At 36.5% G+C, this 26460-nt stretch overlaps 1 protein-coding gene across 6 annotated transcripts; it reads right to left on the bottom strand.

Annotated features, from left to right (window-relative positions):
* Positions 1 to 2802: 2802 nt before the first annotated feature.
* LOC149845366 (uncharacterized) lies at positions 2803 to 19728 on the bottom strand. 6 transcript variants are annotated; one of them, XM_089997587.1, is made up of 8 exons: positions 19658 to 19728; positions 19267 to 19520; positions 18965 to 19157; positions 17317 to 17440; positions 16435 to 16558; positions 15956 to 16254; positions 15472 to 15578; positions 2803 to 3276 (listed from the first exon to the last, which is right to left on the bottom strand). In XM_089997587.1, the coding sequence occupies exons 3-7, from the start codon at positions 19151 to 19153 to the stop codon at positions 15502 to 15504; spliced, it is 813 nt and encodes a 270-aa protein (XP_089853713.1). In that variant the 5' UTR covers positions 19154 to 19157; positions 19267 to 19520; positions 19658 to 19728; the 3' UTR covers positions 2803 to 3276; positions 15472 to 15501. The 6 variants fall into 6 exon arrangements, with proteins under 6 accessions (XP_089853713.1, XP_089853715.1, XP_089853714.1 ...); XM_089997589.1 differs by lacking the exon at positions 19267 to 19520 and having other exon boundaries at positions 18965 to 19215; positions 19658 to 19705; XM_089997588.1 differs by having other exon boundaries at positions 18965 to 19161; positions 19249 to 19687.
* Positions 19729 to 26460: the final 6732 nt, after the last annotated feature.

The raw sequence follows: 26460 nt of genomic DNA, 5'->3' as shown, positions 1-26460 counted from the left end.
AAGATTTTTGTCATTTTTTGAAAATTTTTGAAGGATTTTCTTAAAAGTAGGTGAAAATAACAACAAAAGATAGAGTCCTGATCCGACTGAAACTCTGAAGTAGAGTCCCAGTCCAGCTAAAACTCTAGAATTTTGACCAAAATGAAAGATTTTGACAAATTTTGCTGAAAACAAGTGAAAATAGAGATGATAGACGGAGTCCTAGTCCGACTGAAACTCTATAATAGAGTCCTAGTTTGACTGAAACTCTAAGATTTTGGCTCTTTTGAAAGTCAAATGAGAAGGTTTTTAAAAATAAATTAAAAACATGAATAAAGGATGAAATAATGATAGAGTCCTAATCCGACTGAAACTCTGCGATAGAGTCCTAGTCCAACTGAAACTCTAAAGTTTTGGCCAAAACAAAAGATTTTGAAAGGTTTTCTCAAAAAGAGGTAAAAATAGAAGTGAAAGGTAAAGTTCTGATCCGACTGAAACTCTAAAAAAGAGTCCTAGTCCAACTTAGACTCTGAGATTTTGGCCAAAATAAAAGGAATGGACAAGAGATAAGACTTCTTCGGGTTCAAAATCAAAATGAGATTTTAGAAAAGGCTTAAAAAGGTGAAAAGACAAAGTCCTAATCTGACTAGGACTCTGAAATTTGAGAAATTTAAGAAATAAAGAAATCCAGAAGCGACACCGCCCAGATGGGTCTAATCTGAGAATTGCGATTAGTTAAAATTGAGTTTAAAATGAATCCAGATTACTTTCTAAAGAAAATATTTTGAAATAAAGAAATATAAAATCCTGGGGGTTGACAAAAGGCAAATATCAATTTAAAATCAGGTTTTTGAAATTGATTTTGAAAGAAAAGTTTTAAAACTCAAATTTGGATTGAATATTTTGAAAAATAGGAATACTGGATCTCGAAAATGACATACAATGCAATGCAATGACATGAAATGGTAAGCAATGATACGAAATAATGTGAAATTATATGAAACAATATGAAATGAGACGCAAATGCAAACCATGGATAAGAGATTTGAAGCCCCAGACCCCTGGCAGAGATAAAGAATTGAACATTTCTATTCGAATGCAAAAATTGATGATTGAAATTGAGCCAAAATAAAGATTAAATCTTGATTGCCAGATAAAATATTTAGATTTTGATGTAAAACTTGGGCTTTAAATAGCCCTGGCTCGGGTGTCGACCAACTGGTTCTCTGAAGGCTTCAGAGAGTGGGCCCCAGTGGCTAGATGAGAGAGTTTGTGAGTGAAGGTAAAAAATTTGTGGTGTTTACAAAAACCAAATGAGATATATTCAATACATATTCTTGGCCATAGTCAGAGATATGTGGCAAATATATTTTATCTAAATTCTATAAGGCAAAAAAAAAATCCCTTTATCAATGATTTCTCATAATTTCTTTAGAAAATATTTTCTCAAATTGCATTCATGCATCATGAATAGTTTTTCACAGGGTTACACACCCATCCTTTTGATCAAATTAAGAGTTCAAAACTAAAAAAAAATCAATTTTTTAAAAAATCTCCAAAGTTTCTTCAGAATTCAATTTTCTCAAAAAGATCTCATTTTCTTCAGAAATCGATTTTTTCTTTCTTCAAAACTACTTCTCAGATGTGGCTCACGATTTTCAAGGTGTTCTCTTTTACAAAAATTTCAAAATATTCGAAGCATACATCATGTTTTAAATCTATATTTTTTTTAAGTTCATAGCACATGCTTGTTTGTGCATTTAGGAATAAAACCATGATTTAGACAATTGAGTAAAGTAAAACACATGATTAATCCTTAGTTCGATTACCCCTGGTTATGACGTCAAAAACGGTTGAATCTCGTATTGACGGGCGAGTCCCATTCTACGAATTTTTCTCGTATTTTAAAACGAAGGCGAGTCATTTTCAAAATCTTTTTCAAAGGTCAATTTAACTTGCAAAAGTAAAATTTTGCAATGATAACAGACACCAAAAGAATGCCACGATCAACGTGGCACCTCTTGGCCTGTAATGTCTGAACCATAATAGAGGTTTTTACTCATTATATAAAAAAAGAACTTCACAACCATTACTTAGCAAAAAATGATAGCTGACATTAGCCATTAGTGTGAAAAAGAAGTCTGAACAGATTGACCATTGATGTGGCATTGGAAAAGAATCTAGATTTGGATAAAGGGTAATGAGTATATTAGATCTATGCAACTTATGGCAGCCATCTTGTCTAGGTTTGAATATTAATTTATTGAATTATACAGATAACAATGGTTACGGATTTCATAATTGGAATGCCATACTAATTCAGCAGTACAGTTTAGATAGATTCCATACATGGAGTTTGCTCTCCATAGGAGCCCAATTTCCAGACCTCAAAAATCCTGGAATTTGAAACCCAAAGAAAACCGTTTCCTAACCTCCCAACCAGCCATTCTCTGCTGTCATCTTTATTCCCTTCTCTATACAATTACCGTCAAGAGTCAAGTGCCAATCCTGCCAGATCAGGTAGTACTCTCTCTGCTTTCTGCATTGAAATTTGCACGCAATTCCAACTCTAGATAGAACCAAACACTGATGGGACATTCTAGACTGAGGAATTTAAAGACCCTAGATGTCCAAACACAACATAATTGCCACTCAAAGATCTAAACACATAATCATCCCATAAATGTGTTTGCAGTAATCATCCCATAAATGTGTTTGCAGAATGACCTCATCATTCTTGTTGTACTGTTGGAGATATGTAAAACCATGTAAGAACTTTAGAACATAAGAGCATGGTATTCCGTTAGGAACTGTATGGGAAGTTCTAATTGCCCCAACAAGTAAATTACAACATTAAATGCCTTGAAATTTGAAAAAGGAAAAAGCGATTCCCATACCAATCCAGAAGACTTTCACCATAGAGTAATTCGGCACAATCATTACATGAAGGTTCTGTACAAAGACATGTAATGCATAAAATCCTGTAGGAGGTCGTACGATAAAAAACAGTGAAAATAGCTTACTGTGAATCTACAATACAGGTACTCTGAGGGTAAAGTAGAAAACATCAATTGTTACAACACAAACAATAGCCTATATGAAAAGTTCGTATCATGAGAATTTGAGCATGCTGCACACCTCCCCTCGTGTTTGCTACTGAAATGCTGTGAATGAATTTACAGAAACTGCTATTTACAGATGGAACCATTGTTACTGTTGATCCCCAAACATATGGCAGCTGCATCTGCAAATATACATGAGAATCCCAGTTCGTTTCATTGCCCAAAGTGTTTTTGCCTAAAAAGAAAAAAACACATTAGAATTATATACAATTGCTGAGAGCTGCAAGTCGGCAGATAAACTATGTTGCTAACATCATTCAGTTGCCAATTGAGACAGCTGTGAAATTTGTAAGCCCAGACTCCTGATTCAAATTGGTACTGCAGGTCACTCGAGCTTGTCTGATTTGACTCAAAGAGCACATTTGCTTTAGTAACAGGTGGGATGAGCAATCAATCACAGCTGAGAGCCCAAAAGCTGTGATTGTTGGTCACAAGGTCAGTCTTGTGACCAATTTTCACAGGATTCAAGGAAGAAGCATTCACAACTTTCACTTTCTCATGCTTTAGCAAACTTCAGAAAGTGCTGTGATCATGATTTGAAATCACAGGAAGCTGAGAATCCAAAAATCACAGGATGTTGCAAACGTGCCCTAAGTCAATACCTGAGTCACCCAGACAATCATGAGCTCATACTTTGTTGCATTTGACAGTATTTGAGAGAAACCAGAACATGACGTTCAATTTCCTGTGTTTCTACATGTTCTCATACTCTCAGATACTTCTGTGTTGATTGGGAAACACATTCACAACTACAATGCCTAAAGTTACCAGGGGAATACATTAACAGTTAATGATTTAGGAGAATTTTTATCCCAGATCTTCACAGCTAAGTCCTGTCACCTTACAAAAGACTTGGAAGAACCTACATGCGCTGTTCAAACAACCTACCATATCAGCTTAGTTAATCATCTAGGTAACAGGGGACTCTAGAATGTCATCCAAAACATGCTACCTGACTCTTAAGCATCCAGATTCTCAAAGTGTGAAGTCGTTTGCTCCTTCCAGACCTTGAGTACAGCTAACATAAAGAACTTGACAAGTACCTAGTTAATATATATATATATATATATATATATATATTTGTAATAAGTAATACCCAATAGGGGTATTTTTGTCTTTTTACTCATTGTAATAGTTGTTATCCACTAGGGACAGTTTTGTATTTTCTTTAATTTCCCCATTTTTTGTATTTGTGTCATTATGTAGGGGCTCTATGGTCATTGTGTAATATTCGCAAATTTCCTACAATCTTTAAATAAATAAAAGAGAAATTTTTATGAATTATTCTGGTATTTAGTTTAGTTAATTACGATTTCCGGCAAATTAATTAGCTAATATTGGTTGATTAATTAGCGATTATTTATCAATAATATTTTAACATTTATTTAAGTTATTTAACATTTAATTGAAGATTTATGAGGTATTGTATGAGGTACTAGGATGTGGATCTTAGTGGAGATCCAAGAGAATCAACCCACACAAATGTTAGTTCAAACTATCTGAATAATTTAGGTCAACCTGAATGAGTTGGGTAGGATTTAGACCCGTATTGGGGTTTAAACCAGATACAAATGAGATTTGGATCCATTTGAGACCCAAATGGATCTCATTAAAGTAAATAGGATTTGGGTCCATTCCAGACCCAAATGAGACCCAGATGGGCCTCACCAAATCCAAATCCAAATCCAAATCCATCCCTCTCTTTCCTCTCAAAATTTAAAAATTTAATTATCGAGAAAATTAATTTAATTATCGAGGAAATTAATTTTTAATTATTAATTATTAATTAACAAACAATAAATGTGAATTTACGAAGTTTAGAAACAGATTTATGAGTTTTGATCCCTATTAAGATTTCAACATGGATTCACTTGGTGGACCCAATCCGACCCAAAACCTCATCCCATGGTTTTCACTATGTCACATGGGTGCGGGTGCGACACGGGTGCGGAGCAATTTTAAAAATTTTGGACACGGGGACACGACTATATATATATATATATATATATATATATATATATAACAATAATAAGATTATAAATTTTAAAGCAAAAATAAAAAAGTAATTCTATTGAAGTAACAACACAAACTTACCAAAATAAATGGACAAACATAGACTCGATCAAAGTTGACCGAGTCCAAAATATGGATGGACTCGGCCCCGATGCGTTGACCGAGTTCGACACTTAGTTGACCGTGTCTGCACCCGTATCGAGGCGTGTCGACGCGAGTGCGTCGACCTTTTAGCCGAGTCCGTGTGACTTAGGTTTTCACCCACCATATTCACCCCTTGTTTTTTTTTATCCCATGGTTTTCACCTATGGTCTTCACCCCCTTTCTTGCCTATAAAAAGGCTCTCACTCCCTCTCTCATTTCATAACTCTCACTCTCTTTTCTCTCCTATTTGCATTCTCTCTCTCTCACCATTTGTGTCTCTCCTCTCTTAGTAGGTTACCCCCACCCCTTCCAATTTCTTCTTCCATCACTCACCTTGCCGCCACCACCTTGTCTCCCTTGTGTCGTAGCTCACCACCATCGCACCCATCCATTGCTGCCACTCGCCATGGCCACCCTCCCCGCGTGAACCAGGTGGCCAGATGCCACCCGCCGCCGCCTGCCCTTCCTCTTCTTCTTCTCGATTTTGACCAGACGGAGGGGAAGGCAACTGCTGCCTCCCCGCCACTGCCCCGCTCCCCTTCTCTTGATTTCAGCCAAGCGGACAAGAAGGGCTGCCATTCCGGTGACCTTCCCTCCCGCTCGACGACTTTAAGTGGAGCTCGTCCCACCACAACTGAGTCCCACCCAGCCCAACCGAGTGGCCCTCGGCTCAGTCGAGAGTCGGAGGAGCAACCTCCGCTTGTGTTTTGCCAGAACGCAGCTCGACCCAAGTCGAGCGCTGCCCTATTCTGCTCCTTTTGCAAGCCGCCTTTCGACGAGCTTTCCTTCACCACTGTCATCGAACCCACGTTGGAGCAAGACCGCACTCGCACATTCCATACTCGCAACACGAAACCCGAGGCAAACACACACGTCCTCGCTTGTATTCAGATCATCGTCAAAGCGCAATCCATGTCGCACCTTTCATAGGAAAATCTCCAAGGGTATTTTTGGGATTTTCTACTTGTATAACCATATACATTACGAGGTAGGTTTGACTTAGCGTATATGCATAGACTTAGGTTGCTTGAACAATAGTCTTTGCTAGAAATTTTCATACTTTTACGTTTGCGTAGTTATATATATATATATATATATATATATATATATATATATATATATATATATATATATATATATATATATATATTCAAAAACTAGTTTGTGTTGAACTCTTTACAGATAAAATATATATTTACGTATACATTGGATTTTTATAAGTAAAAATATGCATGTGTTCAAAAAGTTTCGAACATATACACGTGAGTATTTCAAATATTTTTTAAATAAATATACATATATCTTCAAGTTTTATGAGCATATTCATACATGTGTATTTAAGATTTCACAAACATATACATACGAGTGTATTTCAGAATTTTTACGAATGTATAAATGCATGAATGTATGTAGTTCAGGTTTTTTTTTATTATGCATGTTTCTGAATTATTAGGTAATCATATTGTTTCAAGCCTGTGTATGAATGAAAAATTGGATTTTGACAATGCATGAGTGCAGTTGAAAAATTGGAATTTTATAAAGTGTGAATTGTATGATGACATACATAATAAATGATGTAATGCATATTGAATGATGCATATACGATGAATGATGTAATGCATGTTGAATGATGTATATGTGTTGCATGATGATTAAACTTCACCATGATGGAATTGCATTATGTGACTATTTTTTTTATATGAGATCAATTGAATGATCGAGCCTAAACGGGTGGCTCATGACCTTGAGTATGGTCCACTGAACTGCGATGTGTTAGTGCCCCAAATGGGTGGCCGAAAACCTTATGATGACTTAATTGAAATCATACGTGTATGTGCCCAATGAAGGTTATCGAATATGTAAATTAAGTATGTATGTTACAACAACAACAACAACTACGCCTTCATCCCAAAACAATTGGGGTCAGCGATATGAACCAAAAAGAAATTCATTTTGGGTCTTCCACATGAATCCTTTTCCTCCAATCATTTCTATCCAACGCCATGTCCTCGGTGAGGTTCAAAGCATTCATATCCTTTCCTATCATCTCCATCCAAGTCTTCCTAGGCCTACCCCGACCTCTTTTAACTAATATATTTTCCCATTTCTCCAACCTTCTAACTGGAGCATCATTAGGCCTTCGCCGAATATGTCCAAACCACCGTAAACGATTCTCTCGCATCTTATTTTCAATGGGTGCAACACCTACCTTCTTACGTATCTCTTCGTTCCGAATCTTATCTTTTATTGTATTTCCACACATCCATCTGAGCATCCGCATCTCAGCTACACTCATTTTTTGAATATGATGTCTCTTGGCAGCCCAACATTCCGTACCATATAGTAAAGCGGGTCTAATAGTCGTCCTATAAACTTTCCCTTCAACCGCAATGGCATTCTACGATCGCACAGCACTCCAGTAGCACTTTTCCATTTCATCCACCCAACCTTTATCCTATGATTTACATCTCCATCAATTTCTCCATACTTTTGAATGATGGATCCCAAATATTTGAAATAATCATTCACCGGTATATCTTGCTCACCAAGCTTCACTACACTCCCATCACTACTTCGTTGCTTACTAAACCGACATTCCATATATTCAGTCTTACTCTTACTCAACTTAAAACCTCTAGCTTCCAATGTCTGTCTCCATAATTCTAACTTAGCATTAACCCCAGCTCTAGACTCATCAATCAAAACAATATCATCAGCAAACAACATACACCACGGTACATTTTCTTGAATTGATCTCGTAAGCTCATCCATCACTATCGCAAATAGGAAAGGGCTTAAAGCAGATCCTTGATGTAACCCAACCGTTATCGAAAAATTGGTTGACACCCCTCCACAAGTGCGGACATTGGTTACTACTCCTTCATACATATCTTTAATTATACTAATGTACTTGAGAGAAACACCTTTCTTCATCATTGTCCACCAGAGAACGTCCCTAGGTACTCTATCGTATGCCTTCTCTAAATCAATAAAAACCATATGCAAATCTTTGTTCCTCTCTCTATATCTTTCAATAAGTTGTCTAAGAAGATGTATAGCTTCCATAGTTGATCTTCCAGGCATAAAACCAAATTGATTCTCCGATATCATGACAACCTTCCTCAACCTAGACTCAATCACCCTCTCCCAAAGTTTCATAGTATGACTCATGAGTTTTATACCACGATAGTTTGTGCAATCTTGTATATCACCCTTATTCTTATATAAAGGCACCAAAGTACTCTTCCTCCACTCATTAGGCATCTTATTTGTTCGCCAAATCAAGTTAAAAAGATTTGTCAACCATTCTAAACCTTTCTCTCCCAAGCATTTCCAAGCCTCGATAGGTATACCATCTGGGCCAACTGCCCTTCTTGATTTCATTTTCTTCAAAGCCTCTGCAATTTCTTTCTTTTGAATCTTGCGCATGAAGTCACGATTTATCTCATGAAAAGGAATGGAGAAGTCTCCAAGATCTTGAGCATGACTATCATTAAATAGCTTATCAAAATAATCTTTCCATCTCTCCTTAATCTCCTCATCTTTGACTAAAACCCTTTGCGTTTCATCTTTGATACATCTAACCATACCCAAATCCTTCGATTTCCTATCTCTCATCTTTGCAAGCCTATAAATATCCTTCTCGCCTTCTTTGGTATCCAACTTGTCATAAACCTCCTTATATACCTTAGCCCTCGCGTTTCGAACAACTTTTTTAGCTTCCTTCTTTGCTATCATATACTTCTCCAAATTCTCATTATCACGACTCTTACTTAGATTTCTATAACACTCTCTTTTAACCTTAAGAGAATTAAATTAAATGATAAAAAATGCATGTTAATTCTCTGGTAGCTTAGAATGAGAAAGTAAGTGATACACTAGGCTCCGTGGAATTTTATTAAGCATGAAGTGTTGCTTCCCCAACCACGAAGATAGGGGATATCTGTCACTGGTGTCGTAGGGTGATAGTGAGATTGTTTCAGCTGAAAGTAAATTCTGATATATCAAGTTGAGGGTGTCGGAGTTTCTTTCTCGATAAAATAGTCCCTCACGCAGGGTCGGAGAAGAAAAGTAATGCCAGAGTAATAAGATACAAATTGATTGAATATACCACCTTGGTTGTGCCTCTAATTCGGATATTGTTTGTGTTGTACCCATAAAGTATTGTGAAAGAGAAATAAAGGTATATTGTGCATGTATTGAAGCATCACATGCATCATTTAAGAAAGAAAAATATACATAAAAGAGTTATAAGTAACCTAAGAATGCTTCACTTGCACTGATAAGTCATGCATAGATTAAATATTCATGCATAAGATTAATTGTATTCAAGGGGCTGCTCTGACCCCCTATTAAAAACCATTTCAGGTAACGAGTAGCGGAGCCAGAGAGGTTGCGGGAAGCTAAGGCGGCGTCAAAGAGCCAATCATTTTCCTTTCTTGAAAACTGAGTTGTGAAACCCGCATAAGGTTTTAGACCAAAGTTAAAAAGGTTTCCGCTGATGATTTAAAAAGAAAAAAGACAAAAGAAAAAAGAAAAAAGAAAAAAGAAAAAAGAAAAAAGAAAGAAGAAAGAAGAAAGAAGAAAGAAGAAAAATTTAAATTTCACGTATTTTTGGGGTTTAAAATCTAGAGGCATTACACATTAAGATCATAGAGTCATTGAAAGCTCCCAACGGTCATAAATATGACCATTGGAAGGTCCCAATAACTCCTTTGGGAGCTCCCACTTCATGGGTTTGCCTATAAATATGGGACTTCAAGACCCCATTTGTTAATGCTTTTATGAGAAATAAATGATATATTTTTTATGTTGTTGTGTTGATCTTTTTGACTCTTAGAAGTCTTGTATGCACTTTGTGCTTGTGTAGTGCCTTAGTGCTTTGTATATTATTCTATATTGGGTTTGTAATAGTTCATGTGCACTTTGCTTTTGTATTTTCGCATACTTCATTACATGGTATCAGAGCCATAGTGCTCTTAGACTCGTGGAGAGTGGCCATCAAGTGTTCGTGTGCTCGTGGTGATTCAAGGAATACTTCTTTATCTCCCTCTTCCTTCTTACATTAAAAATAGAGCATGATTACAAGATAGATCTCGCCTTCAAACTAAATGGTACAAAATATATGATGCGAGCTTGCACCATAGAGAATAATCTTAAAGAAAAAAACTTTGGGGATACGTGATAGGTACTATTTCCGAACCTCAACTGTTGTTCACCAAGAAAGAAGGAAAACAAGTTAAAATTCTTGAAGGAGATGATTGTGCCAAAGCCATTAGTGATTATCAATCCAAAGTAAAGGATTGAGACAACAACCATGCAAAAATTCTTGCATGGTTTATGAATAATGTTGACATAAAAATATATGCTAACATTGCTAAGTTTAGAAAGGCTAATGAAGCATGGTCATTTATGAAAGGTACATATACCCAAAAAAATCTTGCAAGACAATATTTTTTGCAAGAAAAAATAAGAACTATCAAGCAAGGGGTCATGAATGTCCACGACTTTTTTAGTACCCTATCTCCTCTATGGGATGAGTTGACACTTTTGAAACCAAAAATGGGTTGCCATTGAAGATGTGAAACTTAGGTGCCAACAAATGAAAAGAGAGAAATTCTTCCAATTCTTCGCTTTGAATATCAGCAAGTGAGATATTCCTTTCTTCATAGATCTACTACTCTTTTCCTAGAAGATGTTGCCGAAATATGTCAAAAGAAAACTAGTCTTAGCATGTCTAAAAGAAGAGAAAATAAAGTGTTGAATGCATATAAGCCCGACAACCATGTGAAGTCTTACAATCCTCTATACTTTGGGAGGCAAAATAACTATAGTAATAATAATAACCATAGTGGTGAAAACTATAATGGTGGTAACAATGATAGTAGAAAAGCTATTTACTATTATTCTAATAAGCCGGGATACATAAAGCCTAATTGTCCTAAGCTCAATGGTAATTTCAAGAACAAGACTTTTATTGAAGAATCCATACCCAATAGGGAGGAGACAAGCAAAAGAGGAGGAAACTCTAAAAACACTTTTTCTCTTTCTCAACTATCGGAGGCACTTTAACAAATACTAAAATCATCATCTACATCCGATGCCGCTATTGCCTCCTCTTCTCCTCCAGGTACGTGTTCTTGGATTCTTGTTTTGGGAGACTTTTTTTATATGACCCCTTATAAGGATCCCCTTTCTGATATATGAACCAACCCAAATTTATCATTTGATTCAACCATCGATGGGACCTCTTTAAAAATTGAAAGCATTGAGACTTTAAATTCAAATTCCTCTAAAAAATTTCTTGTTCTACAAATAAGAGTTGTTCCTAAACTTAATTTAAATATTTTCCGTTTTTCAAATACCCGATTATGGATGCAAAATCTCTTTCTTATCAAAAGGTTGCATCGTGCAGGATCTCCGATCCGGGAAACATATTGGGGCAAGGAACTGGAAGCGGAGATCTTTATTACATGGATTTTTTTACTATTCCCTCTAAGTCATTTTGTAATTATGTCCAAGAAAAGGATATTAAAATATGATACAAAAGACATGGACATCCTAGCTTTTCCAAGATATATCTATTCTCATTTGTGGAGACTTGTTGGAATGAAAAATATATTACTTGTAAAGATTGTATCTTTTAAAAAATTAAATCTATTCTCTTTCCCCAAAGAACTTTTATTTCTAAAAGTCCTCTTGAGTTGGTGCATTCGGATGTATGGAGACCTTCTCCGGTCATATCAAAGCGTAGTTAGTCTTATTATATTATTCTCATTGATGACTTCACAAGATATGCATGAGTCTACTTTCTTAATTTAAAAACAAATGTTTTTTCTTTCTTTGAAGAATTTTATATGATCGTCAAAAATCAATTTCAAAGTAATATTTCTATCCTTAGATCCGACTCGGGTAGAGAGTACATATCAAATGAGTTTCAAAATTATTTAAAGAAAAATGATATTTTTCATCAAAGATCGTGCCCAAGAACCCCTCAACAAAATGAGTTGGCAGAAAGAAAGCATAAGCATATCATGGAAACCCCTAGAACCTTATAAAAATGTTCTTAAAAGATTTTGGATTGAAGCCGTTTTAACATCAACATATTTAATAAATAGAATGCCTTCTTAAGTTTTGCAAAATACCTCTCCATTTGAAAAATTATTCAAAATGCCACCCGATTTCAAAAGATTACGTATTTTTTGTTGTAAATGTTTTGTACTTTCCCACAAAAATAATAAATTATCTCTTAAGGCAATTGAATGTGTCTTTATGGGATATGAAGAAACACAAAAATGATATAGATGTTTCGATTCTAAGAATAACAAACTTTATTTGTCCAAGATGCGAATTTCTTAGAAAAAATGGTTTTGATAAAGAAAGTAACAAAGAGGTAAACTATGTTTTCTTGTTTGATTTCTTGCTAAGGCAAAAAGTTGATTTTCATGAATCAAATGATGATGAATTAAGCTATGATATCTCTTTGAATGATAATGATACTTCTTTGTATGATCAAAATCCAGATAATGATAATTTGGAATTATTTCACAATGATGATAATTTAGTTCAGAACCCCTCTCAAAATATTCAAGTTTATACCCAACATAGTCAAGAAAACCAAACAAATGCTTATGAGAGATACTCTCAAGACCTTTCGTAAAATGAAACCCTTAGTCAAGATTTGTCACATAGAGACACCACTCTTAAAAAATCCGATAGAATTTCTATTCTACCTAATAGGTTTGTATCCTACGAATCCTTCTCACCAAACTACAAGACATGTCTTCTACCTATTCATTCCTATCATGAACCCTCTCATTATAGTGAAGCCAAATATTGTTCACATTTGATTGAAGATATGAATCTAGAGCTTAAAGCACTTCGTAGGCCTCATACGTGAGAGATGGTGAATTTACCTTTATAAAAGAAATCTATCAGATGCATATGAGTTTTTAAAGTTAAAACTAAAAGTGATGAAACCTTAGAATGATACAAAGCTAGGTTAGTTGCCAAAGGCTATTTACAACAATATAAAATTGACTATGAAAAAACATTAACCCCGATAGCCAGAATGACTACAATTAGAACTCTCATAGTTGTTACATCCACCCAAAATTGACCTATAGTGAAGAAGTCTATAAGGATCCTCTACCGAGTTTTAAGATTGAACAATAAAAAATTTAAAATTAAAAAAGGCTTTATATGGTCTTAAACAAGCTCCTAAGGCTTGATATGACCGATTTAGTACTCTTATGATAAAATTGGGTTTTTTATCATGTTATATTGACACTGCTCTCTTTGTTAAGAATACATGTACAAATATTATGATATTGTGGAGTTAGTGAAATTAAATCTGTGTTAAAAGAAAATTTTCATATGTCTGAGATGGGTTTCTTAAGATACTTCTTAAGAATTGAGGTTGCCTATTCTCCTAAAGGATACATCTTATTAAAGGATGAAGCTGGCAGCTGGCATTTGTACTAAGTCAGGTATTTCCGACAACAAGAAGGTGGAGATTCCTAAGGTTGTCAATGTAAAATTAAAACTTGAAGATGAGACTTTTATTGAAGATCCTACACCATATAGATAGCTGATCGGATCCCTCATCTACCTATATATTACCGGACCAGACATAGTCCATGCGGTCCATGGAGTCAGTCAATTACAACATGCACCAACGACTGTGCACATGAGTGCAATATTAAGGATTATTCAATGCATTAAGAACTCAAGAAGCAAAGAAATTTTGTTATCCTCATCCTCCTCTTTAAATTTGCTTGCTTATACTGATAATGATTGGGGAGGAAACGTTAATGACAGAATCTCAACCATTGGTTTTTGTGTTTTCTTAAGAGATTTTATAATTTCAAGGTGGTGCAAGAAGCAACAAAAAATATCTTGTCTTTAACTGAAGTTGAATATTGTATGATGGTTACAACAAGATGGAGCTTGTGTTGCTAAAAAGTCTTCTCAAAGGCATGAGAGTGATAATCTAAAATCCTTCGAAGATGTGTTGCGATAATAAGAGTGCAATCTACATTGCGAGCAACAACACCTTCCATGAGCGAACCAAACACATTGAGATGGATTGTTATTATGGATGCGATGAATAACTGAGAGAAACTATTGAGTTGTCATATATTACATAAGAGTATCAACTTGCAGATTTCTTCACTAAAGCTCTTGCTGCACCTCAGTTTATTTTTCTTCTTAACAAACTTTCGGTAATTTCACTATAAGTTTAAGGGGAGGTGTTAATATATATATATATATATATATATATATATATTATTCTTATTTAATAAGTAATGCCCACTAAGGATATTTTTGTCTTTTCACTCATTGTAATAGTTGTTGTCCATTAGGGATATTTTTGTATTTTCTTTAAGTTTTTATTATTTTTATTTGTGTCATTATATAGGGGCTCTATGGTTATTGAGACCATAGAGTCGTTGGGAGCTCCCAATGACTCCTTTGCCTCAAGGTTGCCACTTCATGGGTTTGCCTCAAGGTTGCCAGACTAGGAAGCAGAAGCAGGAAACGATACAGGAAGCAGAAGTGAGAAGCGATGCATTTTAAAATATATAGGAAGCGGAAGCGAGGAATAAAAAAAATATAAGAATTGAATGAGAATCAAAATAAAACACAAATAAAAACTAAAATAAAAGTGACTAATATTAAATTTCATGATTTTTTAGTGTAAGAATTAAATTTTTAACAAAATCTAAAAATGATGACACCAATTTAGTGAAAGCACATGGAAGTGAGTAAGAAGAGTCAGAGAAAACACATAAAAAGCATGAAAAGTTGAGCAAGAGAACATATAATAAGAATAAATGAAGCGTGTGAAAAACATAGGAGAAGAGTGGGGGAATCGAGGTTCTCGTCAAGTTTCGGAAGCGAGGAGTATCGCGCGTCCAAAGCGAGTTTTCGGGAAGCGATCTTTCCACCTATCTAAGAAGCTTCCGGTAACTATGGTTTGCCTATAAATATGGGACTTCAAGTTCCCATCTATTAATGCTCCCCTTAAGCATTTTATGAGCAATAAAGAATATATTTTTTATGTTGTTGTGTTGATCTTTTTGACTCTTAGAAGTCATGTATGCACTTTGTGCTTGTGTAGTGCCTTAGTGCTTTGTGTATTATCCCATATTGGGTTTGTAATAGTGCATGCACACTTTGCTTTTGTATTTCCGCATACTTCATTACATACCTTACCAAGTTAACTCTGCTGGATAATTATCTAGACAACATTCCCATTCAATCTTGTTGCACCTTGTACATGTTCACCATGAGCAGGAACTGTTGACTGTGAAGAAGCTGAAACAGCAGCAACAATACCAGAAAATTTAATGTCCTTAGATTGAAACCATGCTGAGATGAAAAAAATTAAAAACACAAAAAAATAAAAGGAAGAGAGTCCAAGGTGATGATTGCCATGGGATAAACCATCCAAACTCTCAAAGGCATGTTAACCAAACATGAAGGGTTCCAATGACTAGGTACAAATCTTCCATGTTTTATTGCACACTCAATTTAACTTTAGCCTTCAGGGGTCACTTGGCTTGTGGAACTTATAAACTTCTGAAACTTTGGACAGATTAACTATAACAATCCACATGAAACATTAAAATCATGATGCTTGTAAAATGCTTTGATATTGGCTACTACTAGAAATATCAGATAAATATTCGTACATGTCGAAGCAGAGGGAGATCGTCTCGTAGAATGTACAACTTTATATGGCTGAGTGGTGCTCACAGAACTAACATCTTGTGGACTAAACAGATGCAAGTTTTGGTCAGGCACACCAGTCCACTGTTGTGGATCATATCCATAACCAGATGAAAAAGAATGATTTGGTAGTATAAATGGATATGCAGATGAATTTAACTGAACATTTCTTCCATATATCTGAGGGTACTGATGTCCACTGTAAGCAACTGGTGGACCATGTCCATGTGAGTACAAATATTCAGCTCCATATGTTGCATACCTGCATTTATGTGTTTATTTTTCCAGTTAATCTCCTTTTGAGAGCTCCTAAACTTGAAAATATTTTCATAACATAGTTCATCAACAAAATATCAAAGTATTTGATTGTCTAATAAAACAACAAAGTAATTCCAAAAACTCAACAAATATTTTCTTGAAAGACTAACATCATGAGACCCACCCATATGGACAATACAAAAGCCCTTGCGGACAGCCGTAAGGAAATGACTGCAGATATGATGACCTGCCATATTGCTGGGGAGCTTGAAAACCTCCAATATAAATGTCTCCAGAGTGAGTGTTCCCTGCAAGAACAAACAAAGAATCCTCGAATTCCATATAGATTCAAAGTTCCTGTTTTCCAAATTGATCTTTTCTCTAAGGTGACTAAGCATAAAGCATGTGATTAGACTTAAACATCACTTTGTTGAAGTATGAAATTCCAGTTTGTTTGAGCAACAAGCACAATGCTCTGACATTTTGACGTTTAAAATCAAAAGATGTAAACTTACCGTCCACAAACACATAATCTCCTTAGAAAAAAGTACAGCACTTGAGATCAAGAATCCACAGTGTTTCCAATGAAAAGAGGGTTTACTCGAATATTTTATTGCCAATTCTACTTGAGCATTTTGCACTCAAGAATACACAAGATGTGGTTTGACATTATTGTTTTGGGTTGAATCTTCCAAAATCATCAAATCTTGATAGTCATGTGAAAGATGTCAGTCAGTACAAGTGGCTGTTTAGAAGATTTGGTTGCTGCAAATAAAACTTTTAACTAATAAAAATATTGAATAACTTGAGCAACTCAAGGATTAGATCATGAGGATGCAACTCAAGACCTGGTTTAGTCATTTGAGTTGGTGCAACTTATAATGCATGTTTCCTGTTGATTCAACCAAGATAACCCCAAATTATTCTAGGGCCATCCAAGTTGGGTGAGTGAGTCACATTATCCACTGTTGCCAACTTGGGACTCGGGCACTGTTAGGTCAAGTTGCCCAACTTTTAAACTTGGAGCTTCATATAGTATTTTTTGCTAAAAGAGTTCAGAACCTACCAGCAGGTGTTGGGAGTTGTGAGCGTCCAAGTGAAGCCAAGTTACAGTTAGCTCTTCTTCCATCTATGACAGGATTAGGATCTAGACAAGCTCTCCTTGCAGCATCAGGATAACGAAAAGTCACCTAAACCTCAACAGAAAACCCAACACTTAGGACCCAAATCAGATAAACCATGATGAAAGATCAAAAAATTACACCCATGACAGATTCCCATAAAAAGCTTTCAAGTTTCATTTAATTCCAGTTTTTTAAGTATATACTGACTGAGGTTCATGCAAATACATTGGATATTGGAATTTGACTCAGAATGTTGGCAGGTCTCTTGACAAATCAACTAGGTTGCTGCTCATCATCAACCATAGTTAATGGAATACCTGGGAAGCTTGATGATCAAACCACTACCACTTGGGTGTAACTTTAATTAAGCGTAAAACAGATAGAAACCCAGCTCAGTCTTCCTATATATTTATTAGTTGCACCAAGTTTGAAGCTACTGAGCCTTGAAGGTTCAAGTTGGATTCTCAAGTGAACTTTGCTAGTCATATTAAACACATAGTGATATATATGTATATATTGATTAGTTAGTTCCTGTTATGCGTTCTGCATATAATGGTGTTTAACAATGAGGTCACAATTTTTGCTCACAAATTCAAATGCAGCTAATAGGAATAGTCTTTGTCTTTCTACATCCAAATTTTCTTTCTACATCCAAATCAATAAGTTACCACATCGCGGACAAAGAGTCTGATCCTATTAGTGGCCAAAACAGCTGATGATAGGGCAAACATCATAACTGCACTTGGAGGAGAATAGTCCTACAATCTCCTCAAGTACGACAGTGAACATGATAATGCATGGCAGTTTGGTAGCAAGGGAAATAATTCATGTTATATCAAATAAAGAAATAGTGCTTAATGAAGCAGCGAACCTGCATATAGCAATGTATGGTCATGCTTTATATCCAGAAATTAGAATTTCCACTGGCAAAAATCAAGGAAATACATTGAATGCTCTACTCAAATGAAACATGATGACCACCTAACTAGGCCACGAGGATCACCCCTTGAAATACACTTAATTGGATGAATAATTCTCACACAAAAACTAGCTCCGGTAAGAGTGTGAGTTTGCTGTGCCAAAGTCTAGGCCGTGTAACTGCAGCTGATAAGACCAAACTATAACTAGAGGAATTTACTTCTTGGGAATTTTCACCAAAGGAAGCATCATCCTACTAAAAATAAAACCATGGTAAGATTATGGAAAATTTTTCCATACATCTCATTGTTTGTGAATAGAGGGGTATGCCCCGAAAGTGAGAGAAAAAGAAGAAGAATTGGTTAATGTCTGGCAAGTTAATATCTTCCTATATGAGCAAGTACCTGCACATCTCTTGTTTTCTCTCATCTATGTGATATCCTAAGATTTGTTTCCATCATATACCAGTGTTTGGCTGGCACAACATCACTACAAAATCTAACTCCTAGAGCAAGATTCATAATCTCATGCATATAGTAGAAGCAAAAGCAAAATGCACAAAAAAAATATACTTTCTTGTGATTCATTGTAAGCATCACACAAACCAGTAATAACATGGAAAAACAATAAAAAAGGAGGGAAATGGAGTAGAAAAGGGACTTGGATACTCACAAAACCGTAGCCCTTGGACCTCCCAGTCTTCTTGTCAGTTATAACAACTGCCTCCAGAATCTCCCCGTACTGTTCAAAGCACCTTCCCAAGCCACTACTCTGAGTTTCCCAAGCAAGGCCTCCCACAAATATCTTGGTAAAAGTAGTGTCCCCAAAGGGCAATCTCACAGATAGAACTGGCCTAGCCATTGATCTTCCTTTGTCATAAAAAGACAGAACGAATCAAAAATAGAGAGACCAACTTTCAAAATCTGCACAGGAAAAAAAAACTCTTTTCACTGTACCCGTAGTCAAGGAACAACCTGTTCGAAGCCTAATTCAGACAGTCTCAAATTCATGAATCCCTTAAACCCACTGCCTTCCTTCCACCAGAAAAATCAAACTCAAGAAGTCGGAACTGACAGACCCCTTAAAAGCACTTTAGATATCAAAGCCACTTTAGATATCAAAACCCCAACTCCAGGATAACAAGCCCAAATGATAATCAAACTAAAACCAACTCCCAAGCAAAAGGACCAATATCATAATTCTGCTACAGCTCAAAAGAAACCTACATCTGATAAACACAAACCAATCAAGACTTCATTTTCATTACAGGAACATATCAAAGAATATATATCTTTAAAAACCCACTTCCTTCAAAAAACAAAAATCATTTTTCCTTAAAAAAAGAAGAAGAAAAAGACCCACAACCTTTTCAGGAGAAACAAGAAAGCCAGGTGTTTTATTGACGCCTTTCTGTATGAGAGCAAACTTGAGGGAAAAGGAAACCACGAAGGATACAACAACCAATTTCTTTGGATAAACTCGACATGAATTATTGGACAAGTCGATAACGACATCGTTAAAAGGACAGGTAGCAACACTGGGCCCTGGATCCTCCGGACACACAATCACTATTTTGATGCCCACTCGAAGAGCCTTGCAGGGTGGTCATTCAGCTCGGCGCGAGCCCATCATCAAGACCGCCATCCACCAAGATGGGAGCCCAGATGTTGGTGGGCTCTGTGTTTCACGATCAAAACATGGCGGCCCACAAAATGTAAAATCATACATCAAAGATTGGTCAGATCAACAACAGGCTGTTTTTCGAGGGTTCATAAGAAAAAGGATGCATTAGTGAGAGAGATCCCTGGCTCCTATGCTCTTAGATAGACTGGTGAAAGACAGTCTAGTCAAAACCTACTCGTCTGATTAGTGGGTGCACTTTTAGGGGGTGTTTGTTTCATTAAAGAGGCTTTCTTTCACATGAAATACGGAAGACTAAAAAACATGTTTATGAGAAATATAATTGCATCTATATAATAAATGAAAGCAAACAACTTTATTATCAAAATGGGTTCACACTTAAAATGACAACAAAATGTTATAAAACCAAGCAAACCACAAAATGAACAAGCGAAGACACCAGATTTACGGGATTCAGCATTTAAACTTAAGTGCAAAAAAGCAAAAAATCCACTAGCAAGATGTGAGAGAATACAATAGCAAAATACAGAGCTCTTAATATAATAGTAATGGCCAGGTGCCTCAGCATTGGAAAGATTGTTTCTATTTTTTTAAAATTTGACCATACAGATGTGATCTACATGCTTGATTTTGTGGGAATCGACTTTTGGATCACTTGATTCCAACACCAAGTTAAGTTTTTATAAGATTAAAAAATCAACGCTCTACAATTTTTAAAAATATTCAATGCTTAAAAATTATTTTTTTCTCAAAAAACATGATATCATGCAGAACACATATGTAGGGTCAGCTTTTTGAAAAATATCCAAGCTCGGTAGGCACAAAAAGCCCAACCATATCTCTCTCTCTCTCTCTCTCTCTCTCTCTCTCTCTCTCTATATATATATATATATATATATATATATATATATATATATATATATATATATATATATATATAACTGAACATGTTAGCCCCCCTTTTCTCATTCTCCCCCCCATTAGACCCCATAGTTTAAAGCTTTTTGTGACAGATCTGAACCGTCAGATGTGTCTAGCATGCTCAATTTAATGAGAGTCGTCTCTTGAATCATCTATTTTTTTTATGAAAAAATGTATTTTTATGAGTTGAGAAAAAATGATGCCTTCATAGCCATTGATTTTGAATTATCGGAAAAACTTCTATACAGGTCAGATATCGGTGATCCAAAAACCAGTTTTCACTAAACAAAACATAGAGATCACATCTACGGTTTACGTGAAAAAAATACTTAAAACTATAACTTTTAAATATGTCAAATGAGACCTAACGAAAAAAGGGACCTAAGAAACACATTATATATATATATATATATATATATATATATATATATATATATATATATATATATATATATATACAAGAGCATAAAATCCTAACTGGTACAAAAATGAAAACTATAAAACTAGACCGGTCCATTTCATCCCAAACTGTTTATGTGGGGGCTCCAGTCTTGGGCCTAATGGCTGGATCCCACTATCACCATAAACTTTCATTGAAATATTTTAAGATTGGTGCATGGATGGGGAGCAGGTCGCAAATTCAAGACACCCACGACACAATTTGTTGAGCTGTGTAATTATTTTTATTTTTACAGGCGATAGTGTATCCTAGTAGCGTGTGTCGTGTAAGGACGGATACACAGCAAAAAATGGCATGTCCCTGTGCCAAGTGGATTGTTTTTGCAACCTCCAGACCCACAAGGCATAAGAAGAAGAATACTTTTCACTAAAAGTGATTGACTGTACAAATTCCCACACATACCTAGTTCATGCTCGGTGAAATCTACCCAAGTGTAATTTTCAATCGATGCCGACTGATTAGGTGCATACATCCTTCCAACTTAACCAACTAATGTATGGAAAAGAAAACAAGAAATTCTAGATATCAATCGCCCCACACGAAATTATACATGCATGTTATGCAAGTAAACTACAGCTAGTGAACCACCCACAACCAATCCTGCCAACCTTCTCTGAAATCCAACCAGCAAGCCTCATTTTTCTCCAATGTCACCATAGCTTCATGATCAGCTTCCATGGAGGAGGTAAGCTTCCAATTTCATCTTCTTCCTCAGGTTTGATGTCAAGAGCCCGGCGGGACCCTGGAGGAGGTGAGGCCCAACCTGGCCTGACAGTTCTTGTTTGGTTGTGCCTATGCCCTGCAGGACGTCAAGTCTGGATCCAGCCTGTTGGCCAAATTATTGAACCCAGTTCTGCTGGGCCAAGCGTAGGGCTGGGTCAAATGGGCCAAGGCTGGCCCATTATGCCCGTTGGGGCACTAGTCAGTTGTCCAACCCTAAGTAGGAGTGTAAGAAAGGGATCCAGTCACCCCCAAACTCATTCCTAACCTAGCATCTCATTGTTGCAAGTTGTTTTGATCAAATCTGACAATATATAAAGGTTATGTACATGTCCCATTTATTGAAGATCTGCAAAATCCAACCTGTGTGCAGGATTTTTTCGTGATTTAAAAAATCAATGTCGAAAAAACACTAAAATTTCATGATTTAAAAAGTTTCTTTTTTCATAAAAGAAACAAGATCAAAGGGCGGATTTCTATCAAATCGATCACGTTGAATTCATCTATGGTAAAAATTTGATAAAAAAACAACTTGTAATAATGAGATACCAAGGAGCGATGTGACAGTAGGGATGATTTTGAGGATTCCTGGATCCGTTCAAGCAGTGTAGGTCGAAACCAGTAGAGTTAGTACATCTTACATAGGTCTTATATGGGCAGGGTCGGATGACATTAGGTGGTATCCCATGTGGTAAGCGGGTCCTGTATCAAGCTGAAGGCCCAGGATCGAATCCCTCTGCCACATGGGGCAGCTGTTCTGGTAAGGGTCTCCTAACCCCAGCTTGCTATTCAAACTCTTTTGGCCGTCCATCGCAGCCTTGATGGACGGCAACAAAAAACACAAAAAAAAGATGCAAGAACGAGCTTTTTGTGTTTTTGGACCTAGTTACGGTTTTGACCATTGTTAAAGGTCCCAGAAAAAAAATAAGACCTTTAATGATGGTCAAAATACCGTTACGAAGGCCGAGTTTTCCGCTAGGGCCTTTAGTAACAGAATTTTGACCACCGTTTAAGGTCACATTTTTTGTTGGTACCTTTAGTGACAATCAAAACTGTTGCTAAAGGGTCTAAAACAGTCTAAACTGTTTTAGCATTTTTTTTTTGCATTTTTCAGCCATTCATCGAAGCCGTGATGGATGACTACTGTGATTCCACTGGTAGTTGCACACCTAAGGGTTGTACAACTACCATTTTTTTTTTCTCTCTCTCTCTATAGTGAGTGGTAGCTGCGCAATCTATAGGTGTGCAGGTACCAGTGGAGTTTCGCCGAGTGTCAATCGTGCATGTGTTGGACTCTCAACGGTTTTTTCACAAAAAACACTGAAAACCATAAAAAAACTGTGCAAAAAAGCCTTCAATGGCAGTTCAAAAGCATAATTAAATGTCTCATTTCTTTTTGGACCTTTAGTGGCGCTTGAAACTGTCGCTAGCAACCATTTTTTTAAATGTTGGGTGCATCCCTAAGGGGCATAAGCAACACTTTAACGCATCACTAGAGGTCCTGTTACAAACCACCCCAGACAAGTCTAATCCAAAGGGCCGGCTCAGCCCCAGGATCCATTTTAGAGGAACTGCCCAGCCTGAAGTCACTCAGACTGAGACTGTGGAGAGAGACCTACCCAGCCTGGAATCTCACACAAGTTGACACTCTATAGGAAAACTGGCTCAACATGACCCAGGTTGAGGAGAGGGTGTTGTGTGTTCTCCTCAGAACACAAATTCACGTGTTCCGGTGTGTACGGAGGAATATATATCTTGAGACCCGTGACAATTCATATGCCAATGTTGCCCACGATGACTTTATAATAAAATAACATATAAAAAAGGTAGATATGCTTTTGATGGAAATGTCCTCCCGCAAGATAGATATGCGTTGGACGAAAATGTTCTCCCGCTCCCCGTAAATAGATTTGCACATTCTGCCTTTGTTTTTAGCTTGTGTTACGACACATGCATGGCTGCCATCTCGTTCCTGCCTTGTGTTAGATAGAAAACATTCTCGGGTTCGTTCTTACCTCATGGAGATACTATAAATCGAACGATTGGTTCGATCATTGGTGGGCGTCATAGGGAGATTTGTCAGCCATCTCTTTTTATAGTCTTCTCTTCTTCTTCATTTTCGTTAGGCAGTATGAAAAAAAGCAATGACGCACAAACATTCCAATAATTGTCATTAAAGCATCGTGAGTACCTTTCCATGTCATCATGCTATTGTTCAAGAACATATGTCATCGTGAGTATCATTAAAGCGTTGTTTTGTTATTGCAGGTAGATTTTATTGTTTTGATGGTTGGAAAGTTGAAGATATTTGTAAGGCGGTGAGATCTGTTGACAAAAATGCTTGGTTATAGATGCGAGCGAGGGCCTCTACCCCATCCGGTATCGTCTATTCACTTAGTATATGCATTGTAACACAAATCGCAGTTGTAGTAACATGTATATCGATTTGTGAGATATTGTTTTGTTTGTTAATATCGATTTGTAATATATTATGCGGAATTGCCGTATATCGATTTGTAAGATATTATGTGTTTTCTAGTATCGATTTGTGAGATATTGTTTTGTTTGTTAATATCGATTTGTAATATATTATGCGGAATTGCCGTATATCGATTTGTAAGATATTATGTGTTTTCTAGTGTCGATTTGTGAGATATTGTTTTGTTTGTTAATATCGATTTGTAATATATTATGTTGAATTACCGTATATCGATTTGTAAGATATTATGTGTTTTTCAGTGTTGATTTATGAGATATTGTTTTGTTTGTTAATATCGATTTGTAATATATTATGTTTAATTGTCGTATATCGATTTGTAAGATATTATGTGTTTTCTAGTGTCAATTTGTGAGATATTTAGGGATGGCAGTGGGGCGGGGCGGGGGACAAGGTTTCCACCCCCGCCCCGCCTCAAAATTTTATCCTCCACCCCCGCCCCGCCTCCGCGGCGGGGATGGATTTTATCCTCCACCCCCGGCTCCATCCCTGTTTCATACCCTTCATCCCCGGTCCAAACGGGGATGAGGCGGGGCAGGGCGGGGATATTGCGGGGAAAAGTGGTCGGGGCGGGGTTGGGGCGAGGATTAGGCAAGGATCGTGGCGGGGACGGGGCGGGGCGGGGAAAAGTGCACGTCCACCCCCGCCCCGCCCCGCCTCCGTGGCGGGGATGGATTTTATCCTCCACCCCCGCCTTTATCCCCGTTTCATACCCTTCATCCCCGGTCCAAACGGGGCAAGGCGGGGCGGGGCCCCGCTTTCCCCCGGTCCACTGCCATCCCTAGAGATATTGTTTTGTTTGTTAATATCGATTTGTAATATATTATGCTGAATTGGCGTATATTGATTTGTAAGATATTATGTATTTTCTAGTGTCGATTTGTGAGATATTGTTTTGTTTGTTAATATCGATTTGTAATATATTATGCTAAATTGTCGTATATCGATTTGTAAGATATTATGTGTTTTCTAGTGTCAATTTCTGAGATATTATTTTGTTTGTTAATATCGATTTGTAATATATTATGCTGAATTGCCGTATATCGATTTGTAAGATATTATGCTGAATTACTGTATACCGATTTGTAATATATTATACTGAATTATCGTATATCGATTTGTAAGATATTATGTGTTTTCTAGTGTCGATTTGTGAGATATGGTTTTGTTTGTTATTATCGATTTGTAAGCTATTATGTTGTTGCTTTGATACTGTGATTCATTCAATCATTTCTTTGACTTGCTTAACTAATCGGTAGTCGTTGTTATATGCATCTTGAATAAATTGTAGTAAACGTATGCACTGGCTAATGCAAATTGATATTTTACTCATGAAAGTGTTGAGCTTATCAACTAGTTGTAATGAAGATGTATCTCAATCATTGAAAAGTCATGGAGCAACGAACATCCGTACTATCGACGCACCTGAAGAAGTGAATATGTGCACTAATGATGCACATGATAAGAAGGATGAAAGCATTGGATTCACTCTTGACTTGAATATTCCAGCAGATGAAATACAATTCAATAATGAGGTAGACGATCATGACAGTGCATCTGAAGAAGGAAGAGGTCAAACAACATGAAGAATGGACTAATATGTTCTTTGGTTGATTACCTACAAGAAGAATTCAAGCAATGTCCCTAGTTTCTTTAGTGCAAGGCAATTGGATGAAGATGGGTATGCTGTGAATATGTTTTGGGCAGATTCAAAGTTAAGAGTAGATTTAGGGTTAGGGTATAGGGTTTAGAGTTAGGGTTTAGAGTCAGGGTTTAGACATTAGGGTTTACGTTTTAGGGTTTAGTAATATATTATGGGTTGTACATGTAATTAAATAGCTGTCATGTGAATCGCTATCGTCAACAAGTATAAATTGCTATTGCATCAAACGTATAAATCGTTCATGCTTTAAATATACAAATTGCTGC

Source organism: Nuphar pumila, chromosome 2 (genome assembly GCF_984573655.1).
Source record: "Nuphar pumila chromosome 2, dmNupPumi1.hap1.1, whole genome shotgun sequence".
NCBI lineage: Eukaryota > Viridiplantae > Streptophyta > Magnoliopsida > Nymphaeales > Nymphaeaceae > Nuphar > Nuphar pumila.
The sequence above is the reverse complement of the archived record's forward strand: the minus strand, read 5'-3'. Positions and strand labels throughout refer to the sequence as shown.

What these genes read in the sequence shown, in the direction of transcription:
- LOC149845366 (XM_089997587.1), bottom strand. Translation starts at nt 19,153, where the DNA reads ATGGCTAGGCCAGTTCTATCTGTGAGATTGCCCTTTGGGGACACTACT. An exon ending in ACAACTCCCAACACCTGCTG is followed by an intron (nt 16,559 to 17,316) that starts GTAGGTTCTGAA and finishes TTGTTCTTGCAG; the next exon opens with GGAACACTCACTCTGGAGAC. An exon ending in CTTTTGTATTGTCCATATGG is followed by an intron (nt 16,255 to 16,434) that starts GTGGGTCTCATG and finishes ACATAAATGCAG; the next exon opens with GTATGCAACATATGGAGCTG.